The 20,125-nt window shown below is 37.5% G+C and overlaps 1 protein-coding gene across 34 annotated transcripts in view; it reads right to left on the bottom strand.

Moving 5' to 3' along the window:
- TMEM144 (transmembrane protein 144) overlaps positions 1 to 20,125 on the bottom strand; it is a 91,209-nt gene that overhangs the window by 42,747 nt on the left and 28,337 nt on the right. For 7 of the 34 annotated variants that reach the window (XR_013417165.1, XR_013417167.1, XM_078001678.1 and 4 more), the window contains exons 4-8: positions 9,068 to 9,109; positions 7,788 to 7,957; positions 5,239 to 5,361; positions 3,131 to 3,230; positions 772 to 852 (exon numbers count right to left, since the gene is read on the bottom strand). Coding sequence is in view for 28 of the 34 variants with exons in the window: in XM_078001678.1 (XP_077857804.1) it covers positions 772 to 852; positions 3,131 to 3,230; positions 5,239 to 5,361; positions 7,788 to 7,896 (413 nt within the window). In the remaining 6 variants the exon portion in view is untranslated. 34 annotated transcript variants of the gene reach the window in all.

Below are 20,125 nucleotides of genomic sequence, written 5' to 3'. Positions count from 1 at the left end.
TCATTGTTGAAGGAAGGCAAATATACTGTTCTTTCCCTGAAGAATAAAAAAGTACTAAAATCTTTCTAGACAGTACTATCCATTATGCGAAGAACTGACAGGGAATATAAATGGAATCCAGAGGGGAAAGAAGACTAAATTTAAGGTGACCCAGTTCCTGTTAAGTTTTATGGACTGAACACTGCCATATAGAGATTTAAAGACATTTTCACCCTTATTCATAGAGTGCATACCGCTAGACACAAATGCAACCAAACATGGGCATTCAAAAGAGTATGTGTTCTCACAGGTGAAAGAGTGGCTGTCTAGTTAGGTTGAGAAGAGTGAGTGAGGAGACAGGGAAGTGGAAACTAGGTGAGACAGGAAGTGAGTTGTACGTAGAAGAGAGAATCGGTGACTACTCCAGGGGCATCAGGAAGCCAGCAGAATGCTTTTTTTGAATAGCATGTTTTAGTTTGTAAAATATTTGATTCTCATTGATAAGATATGTGTTATGATTTTCTACATATTACAGATGATAAAACTAAGCTTAAGAGCAGTTAAATGATTTTCCAGGTTCTCAGAGTTTTGGAGAGCTAAAGCTGGGGCTCCTGCCCCCCAAATCTGGCACTTTTTGTCCTCTAAAACCAGTCATTGTAAATGACGAATCTGAGGAACAAGCGTGTGGATTTTATGAAATGTAGGTTTAAAAAATGTAAACATATCAGGATCCTTAAAAAAGCACTCTCCATGTTTTAAAGAACAGCAAAATCACTAGAAATGACTGTGTACCTTACTACTGAGAGCCCGGCTCCAATGTAATTTAGCAGTGGATTTGACACTTCTTCTGCATCCAATCCAAACCAACCAAACCTGAAAATCCAGAAAGTCACATTAAATTAAATATTGTTAAGATGTTTCACCATAATGTTTAAGGGCATGGACTTGGGGCCAGATTCCTGGTTCAAATCCCAGCTCTCTCACTTATTAGCTGTGACTTTGGGTAAGTTATTTATTTTCGCTGTACCTCAATTTCCAATTTTTTTATTTTTTATTTTTTTTTGAGATGGAGGCTTGCTCTGTCACCCAGGTTGGAGTACAGTGGTATGATCTTGGCTCATTGCAACCTCTGCCTCCTGAATTCAATCTATTCTCCTGCCTCAGTCTCCCAAGTAGCTGGGACTACAGGTGCCTGTCACCAAGCCTGGCTAATTTTTGTATTTTTAGTAGGGATAGGGTTTTGCCGGTCTGGAACTCCTGAAATCAAGTGATCCACCCACCTCGGCCTCCCAAAGTGCTGGGATTACAGGCGTTAGCCAATGTGCCCAGCTTCCCATGTTTAAAATAGGATAATTATTGTACCTACCTTATAAGTTTGTTACAAAGATTAAATGAGTTAGTATACATAAAAGTACTTGTGAGTGTCTCTTTACTAAGACTAAAAAAGAAGAAGTAGGAGAAAATAGTTCACCTGACTCATGGAAGGTTAATTAATTGGTTACAATATTGTATTGTATATAATTGGTTACAATATTGTATTGTATACAATATTGTATAGTGTTTGGAGTAGACTTTTAAAAAACTTCTAGGTTAAATATCCCTACTCTGTCATTACCACAGATTTTTTTTTCCTACCTTGACATTGCTGTGATCATCACCAAGAATCACTGAGAACCATCCAGGGGCAAGAGGAAAGGAGAAAAGAAGGAAAAGAAAAAGAAAATAGCAGGAGGTGGGGAATGGGGAAAGGATGGGAGACAATGTATTGGAAGTTAGTAAGTTGGTTTGTTTTGTTGTTTTGAGGTGGTTATAATGCTTTGAGTGGAAAGGGAGTCCAAAAGGCAAGATGAGAATAACACCCTACATTCTACTCATTTTTCCAAAATTGATTTGAATGTTAATCTTAATGCTGACCAAGGGCACCAGTCTGATAGAACTTTGTGTAATGATGGGACTGTTCTCTATCTTCACTGCACAAAAGAGTAGCCCCTCCCCATATGTAGCTACTGAGCACACCCAAGTGGCTAGTGCAACCCAGAAACTGGAGGTTTAATTTTATCAATTTAAATTAATTTAAATTTAAATATAAACGGCCTCCTGTGGTTTCTGGCTACTCTATTGGACAGCGCAACGCTAGAGCTGGGGCTGGCAAACTTTTTCTCAAGGCCAGACTGTAAATAATTTAAGCTTTGAGGGTCAGTTATTCCCTTGCTGCTCAACTCTACCACTGTGATAGAAAAACAGCCATAGACAGTCCTTAAATGGATGGGTTTGGCTGTGTTCTGATAAAACGTAATTTATAGAAATGGCTGGGAAACCAGACCATGGTTTGCCAACCCTGCTCTAGAGGGAAGAATATGTGCTCTGGAACTAGAAGACCTCGGTTTGAATCCTAGCTTCTTAGTTCTGTGACCTACAGTAAATTACTTAACCTCTTTGGGTATCTACTCTAAGATAGTGCTTACTTCATGTATTTGTGAAAGTGAGATGATAATGATGCATAGAACATGTCCAGCAAACTGTGACACAATAGAAAGGGACAATAAACATCAGTTTCCTTTTTCTCTCTCTACCTCTGTTTCCCAGATTTAATGCTACACTATATCTTGATCAAATATCTAGATTATTTATTTATTTACTTATTTATTTATTTATTTATTTATTTATTTATTTATTTTGAGACAGAGTCTCGCTCTGTTGCCCAGGCTGGAATGCAGTGGCGTGATCTTGTCTCACTGCAAGCTCCGCCTCTGGGGATCATGCCATTCTTCTGCCTCAGCCTCCCCAGCAGCTGGGACTACAGGTGCCCGCCACTATGTCCGGCTAATTTTTTGTATTTTCAGTAGAGACGGGGTTTCACCGTGTTAGCCAGGATGGTCTCAATCTCCTGACATTGTGATCTGCCCGCCTTGGCCTCCCAAAGTGCTAGGATTACAGGCGTGAGCCTGTAAATATATTTAATTTCTACATATTCTAAATATTAAGAATTTGGGGCAAATAGCAATAGAAGGTGGCATATTTGATGTGTATGTTTTACCAGCTATAAACTCTGTGAGAATAAGAATCACATGTTATTCCTCTCAGTAAGCACTTGCCTTACGAAGAATATGGGTGCGGGAAATCTTAGTTGAACTAATTTGACTTGAATTACCTTGAGCTTGCCCAGCCAGTTAAGGCATTAAATGATCCCCAGATTAAGATTCCAAGGCCTAATCCAATGGTTTTGATAATTGGGACAACAGCAATGTTCCCTGTAGATGTAATATACAGAAGAAACATGTTACTTCCAATATAGAAAATACATTTATAAATAGAATTAGTTTTTATTCTAACTTCAACTGAAGTGTATGGGATTTGGACAAATTTAGTAAAGCACAGTTCCTTATTTTTTAAGTAAAATAACCATATTTTTGGCATTAAATTTATGATTATGATTGCTAAAAGAACTAGGCTCAGGGAAAAAGTCTACAAAGAAAAATGTTGAACTCCTAATTGTACAGAGGTTTCTCACCCTTAGCATAGCTCTCTATTCTGTGACTCTTCATGGAAGCTGTCAGTGATAAATTATCAGTGACCATCCTCTGAGACTTGAACTAGGGCCAATTACTGGCAGACGTCTTTGGCCATAAAACAGGCTCAGAATTTGCTCTTCCATGATTGCTGATTTGTCTTCTGGATTTCTGGATTTCCACATTCATTTTTTTATGTTTTGAGGGTCACTGAGGGCCAAATCCATATACATATATATTTTTGGTCTGTCCTACAATCTCTTCTTGAAAGGTTACCTCTTTAGGATTCCATGATGTCTTCATCACTTGATTCTCCTCCTGTTTCTCTCTTTAGCTCTTTCTCTAGCTGCTATTTTTCATCATTCCTTCTAGAATAAGGTACCTCCTAAAGATTTTCCCTTGAGCGTATTTGTCCCCTTGCTTTATTGTCCTTTGGGTACTTGACCTAATTTCATGTTTTCAGCTACCAGCTAAAGGTGCATGTTCCCAGTGCTACAGCTCTAACCTGGACCTACTTTAGAGTTTTAATATTATTCTCCAAACCATCAAGAAGAAATCTCCAACCAGATGTTTTCTATGGTGGAAACATCAGGATGTTCATGCTCAGAAAGGGCCAAGCTGAACCCATCCTTTTCCCTTTCAAACATGTTCTTTTTCCTTTCCTCACATGTGTCAATACCACCACCCTCCTAATCACCTGTAATCAAATCTCTACGCTATCATTGGCCCCTCCCGTTCTGCTATGTCCTATATGCTATCAGTTGCTCCAACCTATGGCACCACATTTGCAACATATCTCAAATTGGACTCTTTCCCCACGGAAACTCAGTGGAATCTGCTGGGTGAACAGAAATGCTCTCGTGGCTATAAAGATCTGCAGGATGGATGGATGTTTCATCTGTTCCTGTCCCTCTATTAGATATGACAAGCAATCATACTGAGGTATAAGTGAGGTATAATAATGTAAATCCTTGTGGAAATCTAAAAGCTAGCTCTTTTGTCTTCTAACTTATGAACTTCACTAAATCATTTAACTCCTCAGACACTCAAATTAAGTGGGTAATAAATAAATTTTAATTTTAATTTTTTAAATAAATTTTTAACATTTTCACATGTATTTGCTCTTAATGAAATTATTTCTAAAGATCATTGATACTTGGAATTCTCTTTGCTGAAGAAAAAAGACCTCCTGGGGTGTATTTATATTAATTGAAGGGAAACACTTCTTGATTGACCAAGCCAAGTTACGAATTCTAATTATATAGTTTCAGGTACTGATAAGGCAACAGAAAGATTTTTGTTTACTTTGTTTTCTGTTAACAAGCCCTTTTGAAATGAAGTATCTTCACATTGGCCTAATTAAGTTAAGCCCTAAAAATGATATTAGTAGAGATTACTATTTAATAAATATTTTCTGATAAACATGCTGGAAAAAAGGGGCAGAACACACTAAAATAATAAATGAGTTATGCTTGAATAGATGGAGAATAATTAAAATGTTTTTACTGTAATAATTTTCTACCACGAACTTAAAAGTAAATCATTTAGAGGAATAAATCAGGTGGAACAAATCAGGTAAAGCACCAAAAATATTCATTGAGCATGTGAAGGCAAGAAAGTAGTTAATTTCTAGTATCTATGACTAAGGGTTATTCAGAATCACTGTTTGTGCTATTTCCTCCTACTGTGAGCGAGAATTATTTTGATCATTATGTTACATAATAAAAGTATAAATTATATCAGACATTACCTGTTGCCCAAATGCAGCCTCCAAGCATTGCAAAAGGCCAAAACTTTGGGCAATGCAATATCAGATTGACCACCAAGGCAACCAACCATATGGCAGCACAAAGGACCCACTGGAGAAACATTCCTGGAAATAAACAAACTCGGTGTTAGTGGTTCAAATTGAATTGAATAAATTTGTGCTCAGGAATATCTATGAGGTGGTATTATAGGAATGGTCACAATTTATTGAATGCCATATGCCATGGACTTGCACATTTCATTCTTATGACTACTCTGCATCATAATTAACCCCAGCTCAAAGATAGAGAAAATGAATCTGCAATTAAGCAATGTGTCCAAACAGGTAGTAGTTTGTTGAGCTGGAATTTAAACCCAGGTTGACTCCAAGGCTTAGACACGGTGTGCTCTGGCTTAATATTATTTTTTTCTATTAGACAAATCAAGAATTTTCAGCCAAAGAGTGATGGCAAGACCAAGTGCATATTCTCATTCAGATGCCACACTGAGTACTCTTGCATCCCCAAAACCTGGTAGTAAGTACTTCAGAATAGCATGACAGTAATTTAAACCTTCAGTGACCATTTATGCCAGCTCTGGGATAAAAATAAAATCATTTATGGTCATACATAGGCCTCATACAGTTAGAGTTCAATGCCTATGATGAGTCAGGCATTATAAACCTGAGAATTAGCTTTCTAGGTCAAGGTTACTCTACTTTCTATACTTTGAGTTGCCATTTTCCAGTTATCTGAAGATAAGCTGGTGATGAGGTGTATCTGTACCTTTTTGAGGCTTCTGCATCACTAAGGATTTAAAGATTAAAAGGATGAGCAAATAGTTGACATTGAAAGAAATACTGAGGCAGTTAAAACTCAATGGATTACTTCTGGCACTAACTTTGGAAGATTGTTGCCCTTCTTGGATTCAATCTCATGGTGGAGGAGAGAGAAAAAATGGCTGCTAATCTCTATGACAAAAGAGTAGAATCAGCCAGGTGTGGTGACTCCCGTCTGCAATCCTAACACTTTGGGAGGCCGAAGTGGGTGGACTGCCTGAGCTCAGGAGTTCGAGACCAGCCTGCACAACATGGTGAGACTCCATCTCTACTAAAACTACAAGAAATTAGCCGAGTGTGGTAGTGTGTGCCTGTAGTTCCAGCTACTTGGCAGGCTGAGACATGAGAATCACTTGAACCCTAAAGGCGGAGGTTGCAGTGAGCCAAGATTATGATACTTCACTCCATCCTCGGTGCAAGAGTGAGACTCTGTCCCCTCAAAAAAATGAAAAATAAAAAATAAAAAGAGTAGAATCACAGAGATGAAAAGAAACTTCATTTTATAAGTTGTTCGCTTTACAAATGAGAAACTGAAAACAGCAGAGCTGGTAATATTTGCCCAGGATCACAAAGCTAATTGTGGAAGACTAAAAGCTAGATCCTCTACCCATTTTTTTTTTGTTCCTCAGGTAGTTCCTATTCTTGTCCTAACTCCAGAGGAAAAGAGAAGAAAGGCCCTGGAGCAAAACAATTTGTAATCGTATTTTCTAAGTGCACGAAGACAAAGAATTGGGGAAATAACACAACTGTGGTCAGGTAATAAATACTACCAAAGAAGTAATCTCAACATGTGTTCACCATCAATCTCAATTCCTTCTCCCGGCTTCAATATGGAAGTCAGGTAAATAAAATAACTCTTGCTTCTCCTTCTCCAAAACTCACATTAGTCAGTTCTGCTATGATGTAACATGTGCATTCCTTGAAATCACTGCACTATGCAAAATCATGCAGTAAAAACTACAGAGCATATGGGGAAAATGGGACTAGGGGAACAACACTCAACCCAATTAAAATGGTAGTACAGTTTTAACTGGTTAACTGGTTAATTACATGAATGCTGTAATAAATAGGGCATTTTAATTGAAAAAGTCCAGAAGTTTGCTCCTGGAAGTGGGTATCCAAAGGATTGCGGCTTAAAAGTTACTGTGAAGGTGTTGGGTGAGGAGTTCTGATAGCAGATGTGGTTGGATGGAATACTTCATGACCACATGTGGTGAGCTAAGGGAGCTGGTCGATATTTGAAGGACGTGCGGGTATATGCGTGCATTGTGTGCATTATCACACATCTTTATTCATCTAGGTGCAGTTTTCTGTGTTTATCTAGAGCTTTCTCACACACAAAATTGCACATAAGCCAGCCAAAAATCTGTTATGCTTAAATTGTTCTCCAATATATCAATCATGTTGAAGATTCATGTTTTCAAAACAAGTGTTATTAGTAGAACTGACTATAAATTTCTTCCATTCATATAATGGCCCAAGAGCTTTCCTGACAGTAACCTCCCTAGCTTTACCATGAAACAACCTTAGTGGTTCTCCTATTCTGACTTGCAGACAAACTGGTATGGGCACTGTCAAATGATTAATTTTAAGCTCTATTCATTAGGTATCAAGATCAACATGATTTATTTTTGTAGCTGTACTTTTAAAAGACCAAAAAAGGAACTTCATTTTTAAAAATAATATAACGTTAACAATCAAGGAAAAATAATTACCATCACCAGTATCAAATTTTTTAAGTGGCACAAAATTTGAGCCAAACAAAAGGATAGCTACAAAACAGGAGATGTAACCAAAGGTTAGGTCTGCTCCATTATTGCTCATGGTTCCAGTCTTGATGAGTTTAGCTGGTTCACTTTAGACTTGATGTACTTTTCAGGAGCTTCTGAAATTAAAAAAAAAAAAAAAAAAAAAAAAAAAAAGAAACAATTGAGATGTGAATCTGTGAACAAATTGTGATTCACATATTTATCAAATTTTTCAAAAGTATGCTAAGACTCCTTTCTGTGGATAGTTAGGACATGACAGAAGTATATATTATGCTTGTACTTCATGCTCATTTATTCTATCAGCAAATATTTTTGATCACTAGCCTACAATTTAAAAAGAACAACTTTGTCTTCAGGGCTTGAAAGCCTAACTTCTTCTAAGAGCTGAAGACAATTTTTAGTACATTACAAAAAAAAAAAAAAAAAATTTTCCTGTGTAGATTCCACCACTGCATAAAGTTTTAGTGAACAACACAGCTAAACTTATTTAACAGCTCTAGCTCCTCTCTGAAGAAAAGGACTAAAACCACAAATAACCAAGAATTAGACATTTTTTCATAAAGTTAGCATTTAGAAAAGGCCACTGAATACAATTCAGATTTTTAGTTTCCTGAGATATAGGAGAAAAAAAACACCACCAAAGTAATTTTATCACAGGGTGCAGAGTCTTTCCACAATGCCATCTTGGATTCTTTCATATTTAGCACACTGGCCCTTTGGAATAAGCCCCCTGGAATAGAATCAGAATAATCCAGTGGTTTCTTTTTCCCTGCAAATTTAATGTTATATTAATAACTTCTTGTATATATGTATTGAATAAAGTACACCTGAAATCAAATCACCTTTCCTTGTTATTTTATTTCACAATGACAAACATTTAAAGGTCCATGTATTGTTCCTGATGTGTTCTTGCAGAGAATATTAAATATACAACAACCTACAAAATATATTATTTACCATTATTAAAGATAGTTTAACTGAAAACAAGGATCACTTCAAAACTGGTCATAAACTTTAGTAAAGAAAATGTGTATTTGAAATTGTGTGGACTTTCTTAAAACAAAAACAAAAACACATTGCTATTAAGAAAACATCCTCTATAGGGATGTGGTTGAGAAAGAGACACTGAGGCACATTTCAACATTGACACAATAATGCTATTCAATAAATATAAGAATAATTCTACTGTTAGGCTCAAAGAGAGGTTCAGCCCTGCAGAGACTTACATGGGTTATGACTCAAAGGTCAGCTGAAGCAGGTGCTTGCTGCTAAGATAACAGAGGTGCAACAGGTCAGAGATGCAGGAAGTGTCTTGAAAAGCTAACCTATGACTAAAAAGACACATGATTGGGTGATAACGCATTCTTTCCTCCTCATTTTAATTAACAACAAGCAAAGCAAAGCAAAACCTTTATGTGTACATTCATAAAAAGAGAATGTCTAACCTTCAAGAGTGGCAAATTATTTATTGAAAAGAAGGCTCCACAAAGGCCCTACACCTCTGAAACGGAGAGAATAATTTGACATGCTAATTAGAGTGCATGAGCTGCATTTTGACTACTGAATAAACATCAGTCAGTTATTACCTACAGATAAATGAAGTTTATTGCATGCAGCTCTTGTACATTTCAGAGCATGTGATCTTATTTCATTGTGAATTGGCAATAACTTACTGTCTTTAAAAAGGCTCTACCTCGCTCTAAAACAATGAAATTTTTGTGGAAAAGAAAAGGAGTATCACTCCATCCAGCACGTTTTTTCCAATTCTTCCTGCACAAAACCTAAAAAGTCTCAAACATTATTTTAATGTTTTCTTTTCAGAGTCCGCTGATATTTTGTCAAACTATATTAATTCATTTTTATTTTATTACTTTTGTTTCATTTATTAGTAAATACTTCTCCTTTACATTTTTCCTAGTAATTTAAACTTCTACGCAGACTTGGAAAAAATTCGTATTTGGTATGTTCTGATCAATACTGTTTGCTCCACTCCAACTAAAATTTCCTTTTTAGTTTCATGTTGATTTCCCCAAATCTCCCGGCAAGTACCGCCTGTCTTTGGGCTAAAATTAACAGTGCTTGAATGTATTTATTCTGAGCCTTGATTTTTCTTTTTAACCATGAGCACGTTTTTGAAAAATCATGAGACGCTCCCCTGCAAAGCGACTTTGCTTTCCTTTGACTGGCTGTACTCACTGCGTTCCGGGCTGGCGGCTGAAACTCCTTCCTACTCAGCGCCGGCGCGATCCGCCCCTACATGCCTGCGTGGAGCCGGAGCCTGACTCATTCCCTCTACGTGCTGTGGGCGGTCTGGCCAGCCTTTACTTTCTGCGGGAACAATTTCCCACACACCGGCCGGGAGGAGAGGGGAGGGCTCTAGCACCCGTGACCCAAAGTCCCATTCCCAGGGTGCTCGCGAAGAGCGCCAATGCAGCCTTGACTTCCTGCTGGGACGTTTACCTCCCTAAGGAGGGTGGAGAGGGGAGGGCTTTAGCACCGGTGACCCAGAGGCCTTCACAGGACAGCAGGTTGGGGAACGCCTTCCTTCAGTTGCTGTCCTGGAGTGAATTGTCAGGTGGCTCATGAGGAGTCGTCAACCTTGGGTGGGTCAACCAGGAAACTAGAAGAGTTTTGTGTATTTCAAGAGGTGATTATTCAGGGAACTCTCAGCATGTCACCCTCTCTAAGTGTCACAGAGGGAGGTATTATTTGTGCAGTTTATGGATAAAACAAAAGGTTGAGGAATTTCGCACCACTGTAAAAGATTATCTCAAGTGAATTTTTCCATCTGGTATTAAGAAATTCATCTGCACCACGGATGTCAGTAACATCTCTCGTGACATCACAAGATTTCACTTGTAATCACTAACTATAGATGCAACCAAGCCATTTATCTGTACAGGCCATTTATCTGTATTTTTTTGTTTTGTTGTGTTTTTGTAGACGGAGTCTCGCTCCGTCGTCCGAGCTGGAGTGCAGTGGCGCGATCTCGGCTCACTGCAAGCTCCGCCTCCTGGGTTCAAGCAATTCTCCTGCCTCAGCCTCCCGAGTAACTGGACTACAGGCGCCCACCACCACAACCGGCTAATTTTTTGTATTTTTAGTAGAGATGGGGTTTCACCGTGTTAGCCAGGATGGTCTGGATCTCCTGACCTTGTGATCCGCCCACCTCGGCTTCCCAAAGTACTGGGATTACAAGCGTGAGCCGCTGCTCCAGGCCTGTATTTTTATCTAATATGTACTTAGTGTCACATGAGAATATATGTTCTAGGTTTCTCAAGCTTGACTGCACATAATGGCCGAGGGAAGTGGCTTTAAAAAACAAAATAAAACTAATATCTGGATCCAATACCAAAGCAATTAAAATAGAATCTCTGAGTATGTGACTCAGGAATCATTTCCTTTCAAAAGTCTTCCTGGGCTGACTCTAATGTGAAGCTAGGCTCAAGAATCATATTCTAATCAATACTTTTCAAACTGTATTGCCAGTAAGAATAACCTGAGGAATGGGTTAAAATGCAGGTTCCCAACATCTTTATTTAGATTTTGAGGAACATTGTTCTAGTTCTGTACTGTCCAATACGTAGCCACTAGCAGCATGTGGTTATTTAAAATTAAATCACAATAAAATATTTAGTAGTTCGCTTGCACTGGACACCTTTCAAGTGCTCAGTAGCCAGATATGCAGATTATAGAACATTTCTGTCATTGCAGAAAGTTCTACTGGAAAACACTGCTCTAGACTGTTAGCCATGGAAGTACAAAGGTTACCCAGATAAAATCATCTCTTCAGTCGGAAGAGATATATACAGGCTCGCCTGTAATACCAGCACTTTGGGAGGCTGAGGCGGGGGGCTCATGAGGTCAGGCATTGGAGACCAGCTTGGCCAACATGGTGAAACCCTGTCTCTTCTAAAAATACAAAAATTAGCCGGGCGTGGTGGTGCATGCCTGTAATCCCAGCTACTTGGGAAGCTGAGGCAGGAGAATCACTTGAACCCGGAGGCGGAGGATGCAAACTTTAAGTTGGAAAGGGGAAGTGCAGGTTCTGTGCTAGTCTGAGTTCAAAGAAAGCTTCTCTGAGGAAGTGATATTTAACTGGAGACCATCCAGTGGTTGGTAATGGGTGTAGCATTCACAGGAAGGAGAAAACACAAGGACTGTTAAAAGATGACATTTCCTAAAAGGAAGTTCTGCCTTAAACATTAATCACATTCATAAACTATCATGTCAGCTGAGCAGATGGGAAGGCAAAATAACATTTCATTTAAAGAATTAAAGCAGCAAAACTTTTTCACTTAAGGAAGAGAATTAATTTAGCAGTTCAGAAAGATTTTGAAGAAATCAGTTCCCCTTTTCACATATGCACACTTAAGACATACACACATATACAAACTCGCTTCCAAAAATATAGGGCCTAAATCCAACCTAGAATTATTTCACTTCATTGTCACAAGATCATGTGATTTATTCTTGCTTCAGACTCACATGAAGAAGTTAAAGCTTGTGTCAGCATTTGTTGAGAATTTCTGAAGTCTGAAAGTGAGTTGGGTGCTGAATTAGGCCTGAGAAGATTCATTAAGGGATATGCCAGGCCATTGCTTTTTACATTATGCCACAGAGCAAATCCAAACATGGATGACTCTATTCTTAAACTGAAATTTTTCTTTCAAATTGTTTCCTATACATTAATGCCTAAACATAATGGTCAGTATTGGAAGAGTCCTGGCAGACACTAGAAGATCCAGGTTCTGATTTTAGCTTCATCTGTTAGCAATATTTCTCAGGGAAACTCATTTAGTCTTTTTAAACCTCAATTTCTTAACATGTAAAATGATAATAATAAGACCTGTGCACCTCCCCCTTTTATATGGTCAGAAGATATATATATATATATATATATATATATATAAAAAACATTATGTATATATAACGTTATGTATATATAACATTATTACTAGGACTTCTGGTTTCTGCTCTGACATTTGAAAGGTGTGAAAGTCTCCACTCCCATCATCACAACAAGAAAAAAATGAGCAAATCAAAAATCAACAACTCTTTTTAGATCTGCAGAGAATTGATGTCATAGGACATGCCACCTCTTTGCAAACTGAACAGATAGATGAATACAGAGAATTACAGCTTATCAGGACAGCAAAAACTATTGGAGCCAGTAAAGGGTAGGGGGCCATTTATACAGTATTTGGTATATTGCTGAAGCCTGAGTGTGGACTAACTTGAGAGTTGAAAACTCGGAGACAGAGGGAATCATTCATATAGGAGCATCCACACATTAATGAGTTTTACTTTCAGAAGATAGGACAAAACTTTCCTCTCTTTTTCTGGCATGTGGGAGGAAAAAAATAACTACTTGAAATATATTCAGAAACAAAAGCCTGCCCTCAAGGTAAACTTTACCCCAGAGCTTTATCTGAATTAGAGAAAAGGCAACTAGACAGTCTGAACACCTTCTACACTTTCTTTCTCACATAAGGAGAAAAACAAAAGAAGAAACTCTTATGAAGTAAGTTCACAACTCAGGGATTTTGGACAACTAGAAAACAAAGTTTTAGATGTTGGCGAAGATACAGAGAAAAGGGAATGCATATACACTGTTGATGACGATGTAAACTAGAACAACCCTTACGGAAAACAGTATGGGGATTTCTCAAATAACTGAAAATAGAAGTACCATTCAGCCCAGCAATCCTACTATTGGGTATCTACTCCAAGGAAAAGAAATTGTTATATCAATGACACTTGCACTCATATATTTATTGGGGTACTATTTACAATAGCAAAGTCATGGAGTCATCCTAAGTGTCCATCAGTAGTTGATTGGATAAAGAAAATGTGGTATATATAAACTATGGAATATTATGTGGCCATAAAAAGCAGTGAAATCATGTCCTTTGCAGCAACATGAATAGAGCTAGAGGCCATTGTCCTAAGTGAAATAACTCAGACAGAAAATAAAGTACTGCACGCTCTCGCTTATAAGTGGGAGCTAAACAATGGGTACACATGGATATAAAGGTGAAATAATAGATACTAGGGACTCCAAAACAGAGAAAGGTGGGAGAGGAGAGCAGGTTGAAAAATTATCTATTGGCTCTAATGTTTACTGTTTGGGTGATGGGTTTACTAGAAGCCAAAACCTCACCATTACAGAATATATCCATGTAGGAAACCTGCACATGTGCCTTCTGAATCTAAAAATTTTAAAAAAGAAATAATAATAAAAAAATAGAGATTTTTATCATAACATTATAGAATGTATCAACTCTCCAATATCTTATGACCACATAAATAGTGCTCTGGTATAATAACTGTGGATCACAACTAGAGAGAGTTGCAAGACACAGACTCTGCTTAAGAATGAGTCTCTAAGAAAACCCAAAAACAACAAATAGGGGAGACAAAAATAAAGATATTAGAGAAAATAGAAGCCTCCGATCCTTACAGCTACAACCACCATTAAGCGCAGTCTAACTTCTGGCCTGATAAAAACTAAAGGTCTACTTATCTTGTTTTCTATTATCTGATACATCATGCCTTGCTTTCAATGAACAATTATAAGGCATGCTAAAAGGCAAGAGAAAACACAGCTCTGAAAAGACAAAGCAAGCATCAGAACCAGATTCAGATATGGCAGGGATGTGGGAATTATGAGACTGGATATTTAAAATATGCTATGACTAATATGCTAAGAGATCAACCGGGAAAAGTGCAAGAACAAATGTGTAATATAAACAGAAAGATGAAAACTCAAAGAATCAAAAGGAAATGTTAGAGAACAAAAAACATTATAATAGAAATGAGAAATGCTTTTGACAACTGCAAAAGAATCAGTGAGCTTGAAGGTATGTCAATGGAAACTTCCCAAACTTAAATGGAAACAGAAAACAGAATATGAAAAAAAAAAACCCACAAAATTTCCAAGAACTGTATGAAAATTACAAAGGACATAAAATACAGGTAATAGGAATACTAGAAGGAGAAAAAAGAAAGCAGCGGAAGATACATAAATAATAGATATCTAGGTATCTAATAATAGTGGACAACTTTCTAAAATGAATAACAGACATCAAACCACAGATCCAGGAAGATCAGTTAACACCAAGCAAGATAAATTTTTTAAAAAACTACATGTAGGCATATTGTATACAAATTGTGGAAAATTAAACAAAGAGAAAATATTGAAAGGAGTCAGAGGAAAAACTATCACTTTACTTATAGAGGAACAAGGATGAGAATTACATCAGACTTCTCAGAAACCATGCAAGCAAAAAGAGGGTAGAGTGAAATATTTAGAGTGTTGAAAGAAAAATCCACCAACCTAGAATTTTTTTCCTATTCTTAATTGATCGCATAGATAACTGTTCAAAATAATAATATCAGTAATATATTGGGTCATATTAGTTTATGAATAAATGAAATAAATAACTGCAATGCTTTAAGGGACAGGAGCGAGGCATGGGAATAATCTTTCATACAGTACCTGCACTAACTGTGAAATGGTATAGTGTTATTGAAAAGTGGACTTAGTTGTAAATGTGTACTGCAAACTCTAGAGCAATTTCTAAAAACATATTTTTAAGTATAATTGATATGCTAAGAGAGGATAGAAAATATAATCATATAAAATGCTCAATTAAAACTAGAAAAGGGAGCAAAAGAGGTATATTAGTCTATTTGCACACTGCTGTAAAGATACTACCTGAAGCTGAGGTTTAATTGACTCACAGTTCTGCGTGGCTGGGGAGACCTCAGGAAACTTACAATCACGGCAGAAGGCGAAGGAGAAGCAAAGGCATGTCGTACATGGCAGCAGGTGAGAAGAAGCGAAGGGAAAGAGCCCCTTATAAAACCATCAGATCTCGTGAGAACTCACTATCATGAGCACAGCATGGGGGGAAACCACCCACATGACCCAATCACCTCCTACCAAGTCCCTCTCTCAACAGGTGGGGATTATGGGGATTACAATTCCACTCAAGATTTGGGTGGGGGCACAGAGCCAAACCATATGAAGAGGGGAAAACAAAAAAGGGAAATAATTACAAGGGCAACAAACAGAAAACAGTATATGGGAGATATTAATCCAACTCTATCAAGAATCACTTTAAATATAAATGGCCTACCAATTAAAAGACAAAGACTGACAGAATGAATAAAATACAGGCATCAACTCTATGTTGTTTACCAGAAATCCATGTTAATTATAAAGACACAAAAGGAATGGAGAAAGATATATTTTTCTCTTCTTTTCTTTTTTTTACCTTTGAAACAGGATCTCACTCTATCACCTGGGCTGGAGTGCAGTGGCATAGTCATGGCTCACTGCAGTCTCGAACTCCCGAGCTCCAGTGATCCTCCCACCCCAGTCTCTTGAGTAGCTGGGACTGCAGGCATATGCCACCACAACAAGATAATTTTTAATTTTTTGTAGAGATGAGGTCTCACTATGTTGCCCAGGCTGGTCTTGAACTCCTGAACTCAAGAGACCCTCCTCCCTCAGCCTCCCAAAGTGCTGAGATTACAGCATGAGCCACCATGCCCAACGAGATATATTTTTCAAACACTAATCAAAGGAAAGTTAAAATAACTATTTTAACTTCAGACAAAGCAAACTTCAGAAAGGAAATTATTAGGAATAAAGAAGGCAATTACATAATGATAAAGGGGCCAACTGTCCAATAAGCCATAACAATCCTGTGTATGCACCTCACAACAGAGTGTCAAAATACATAAGGCAAAATCTGGTAAAACTGCAAGGAGAAATAGACACAAATAGACTATTGCAGTTGCGGTCTTCAATATTCCTCTATTAGTAACTGGCAAATTGAACAAGCAGAAAATCAGTAAGAATGTAATTGAGTGAATAATACTATCGCCACCTGGGTTTAATTGATGGTTATATCTCATTCAACTGCAGCAAAATACACGTTCTTCTCAACCTCGTATAGAACATTAACCTAGATACACTACATTTGCGGTCTTTCACATATGCCAGAACCTATAGAGCTACTATACAACATACAGAGTGCACTCTAATGTAAACGATGGAGTTTAGTTAATAATAATGTACCAATACTGGTTCATCAACTGTGAGAAATGTACAACTCAAATGCAGATGTTACTAATAGGGGAACTGTGAGAGAGTAGAGATGGATTATATGGGAACTCTTCTCTTATCTGCTCAATTTTTTTCATAAATCTAAAACTGCTCTGAAAATAGTATGCGAAAGTATTATAATTTTAAGTTTGTGATTATTTTATGGCAGTTAAACTATTTTCTAAGCCTAGTGAAGGAAACCAGTCCCCTAAATGATCTCATCATATTTGCACATATATTTATATATTTAATATATATCAACATATTAAATATTAAATATATTAATGCAGAATATTAATATATATTAAATATATATTTAAATACGATGAGATTAGTGATGGGGTTGGCTTACTTCACCAGGCTGAGAAATACATATATATATTTAGATATGATGAAGTAATTGATGGGGTTGATAATTGATAATTGATGATATATATTTGCCCATTTATTTAAATGTATATTTAATTCATTTGACTATGTTTTTAGCCATTCACCAAATACAAGATTACTTATAAAGTGAGAAATCTACTGTCAAGTGGCATTTTATTCTTGTCTATAGAATCAAAACCAATACCAATATTTTCCATATTTAATCTCTGAACACTTGTTTATCTTTTTATGATCTTTTAGGATGTTTAGATTTGGGAACTTTAAAAAAATCTAGGCTACTTACTCTCCTTCCTCCAGTTGCTAAATGATCCTATAGACTGAATGTATCTGCTCCTCGTTTTGAGGATCTCTGTGTATAATGAGAAATGATGACTGGTGAAGGCAGAAAAAAAACCTGCTGACTCATTGGATAACATAATCAACCACTTTATTGTTTAAAATAACCCTTCCTCTGTTTTTTGGAAATGGAGAAGGAATCAATTTAACACATAATTTTCAAGTAGAATTTTATTATATCATAGAAGCAAACAAAAATTTCTAAGAATAATCTGAAATTAGGAAAAATGTGCCAGTTTACTAAGAAATAACGATGCTGTGTTGAAATGTTTCTCTCCTGATTCAAAGTATATTTTCCATGTAAAATGTTTTACAGTAAGAATACCCCAGGCTAGGCACAGTGGCTCACGCCTGTAATCCCAGCACTTTGGGAGGCTGAGGTGGGTAGATCACTTGAGGTCAGGAGTTCAAGATCAGCCTGACCAACATGGTGAAACCCCACGTCTACTAAAAATACAAAAAATTAGCCAGATGCGGTGGCGGCGCCTGTAATCCCAGCTACTCGGGAGGCTGAGGCAGGAGAATCACTTGAAACTGGGAGGTGAGCTGAAATTGAGCCACTGCACTCCAGCCTGGGTGACAAAGCGATACTCTGTCTCAAAAAAGCAAAAAAAAAAAAAAAAAAAAAAAAAAAAAAAAAAAAAAAAAAAGCAAAAAAAAAGCATACCCCAATAAATAATAAAAATATTATCTTTGTTGATTTTAAAAGGAGAGTTCACAAAAATTAAAGATTTATTCCTTGAAAAGTTTATAATTCTGTAATTATAATAAACTGAATCAAAGATAACTATAATAATCTATTGTGAGTTTAAGAAAACACTAGTATACTTACTTATATTTGTATTTATAATCTACTTAATTTCATAAAGTCTTTGAAGCAATATAGAATAAAAACAATAAAATAATAGGAACAAAGGGAAAAACCTAGGAAATTAAGAAAGTCAAGATGAAACCAAACAGAGTTTAGATGGCAAGAACACATAGTTACTATAGAGGATTTTCAATTTTGGTCTGAGTTTCACAAGAGAAAAGGCAAACAGTGGGTTAGGTTAGCTTCCTATTTAACTGCTATTTTTGTGAGACAGTTCTTCAGGAAAGAAAAGGTTTTTCTAGTAGTAAATTTTAGAACTGGCTAAAGTGGTGGTAGATCTAAAGATAAAGATAAATCAAAAGATTTATCTCTGAGGCATTTTTGAAGGTACTATTACACTCTTATACTCTTAACACTGGTGTATTCATTTGACAAATTTCATGGAGTATCTACTGTAAAACAGACACTCTTTTAGACATTGGGAACAGACAAAAACCCCTGCACCAACTTAACTTACATCTAAGAAAGGGAAACCAGATAATAGATGACATATATGGTATATGAAATAGTGAAATGTCCTAAGGAAAAAAAAAATTAAGGAGCCAGGAAGACTAGAGACTGTGTGTGTGTGTGTGTGTGTGTGTGTGTGTGTGTGTGTGTGTGTGTGTGTGGGTGTGAAGGTTGGGGGTACTGCATTTTAGGAAAGGAAGTCCTCACTGAGAGGGAGACATTTGAGTGAAGGCCTGGAGGAGGGAGTGGGAGTTGGGAGAGTGTGTCCAGTACAGAGGCCCTGAGGCAGATTTGAGGAAGGGCAAAGAAGTCACTGTAGCTGGGGTTGAGGTGGTAAGAAGGAGAGGGGTAGAAAATGGAGTTAGAGAGATAATGGGGGATGGGAAGAATGTGAGGGGCCTCATGGGCCTTATGGACTTTGGATATTTCTCTGGGAGAAATGGTGAACCTCTGAAGTGTTTTGATCACAGGAGCTGTATTAGTCATTTGTTACTGGGTAATAAACATAGCCATCCAAAATGTAGTGGCTTAAAAGAACACTAAACATGTATTATCTCTCATAGTTTCTGGGGATCAGTAATGTGGGAGCAGTTCAAGCAGGGCTTCCTACTCAGGGTTTCTCATCAAGTTGCAGTCAGAGCTGGGCTAGGGCTCTGGCCACCTGAAAAGGTGGTTGAGTCGAGAGGATCCACGTCCCAGGTGGTTTACTCACATGACTGACGAATTGGCTATAGTTGATGTTGGGAGATCTCAGGCCTTCTTGACATGGGCCTCACCACAGGACTGCTTGTCTCATGGAATGTTACTGCCTTTCCACAGAGTGAGAAATCCAAGAAGGGGGCAGTGTCCTTGCCCTCTGTGACCTAGCATCTGAAGTCACACATCATCCCTTCTGCAGTGTTCTATTAGTCACACGGTTCATCCCTGATTTAGAGTGTAAGCAGATGGCATCATGGTGTGGATACCAGGAGGGTGGGGATCACTGGGAGCCATCCTGGAAGCTGACTCAGGCAGAAGAAAGGAGATAATTACTGGAACAATGTCTCCTCATAGGCATGAGTACATAGAATTTAGTGCAAAAGGAGAGGAAATAGCCTTTGTTAGGGACACAGAGGGGCA

Source organism: Macaca mulatta, chromosome 5 (genome assembly GCF_049350105.2).
Source record: "Macaca mulatta isolate MMU2019108-1 chromosome 5, T2T-MMU8v2.0, whole genome shotgun sequence".
NCBI classification, from domain to species: Eukaryota; Metazoa; Chordata; class Mammalia; order Primates; family Cercopithecidae; genus Macaca; species Macaca mulatta.
The sequence above is the reverse complement of the archived record's forward strand: the minus strand, read 5'-3'. Positions and strand labels throughout refer to the sequence as shown.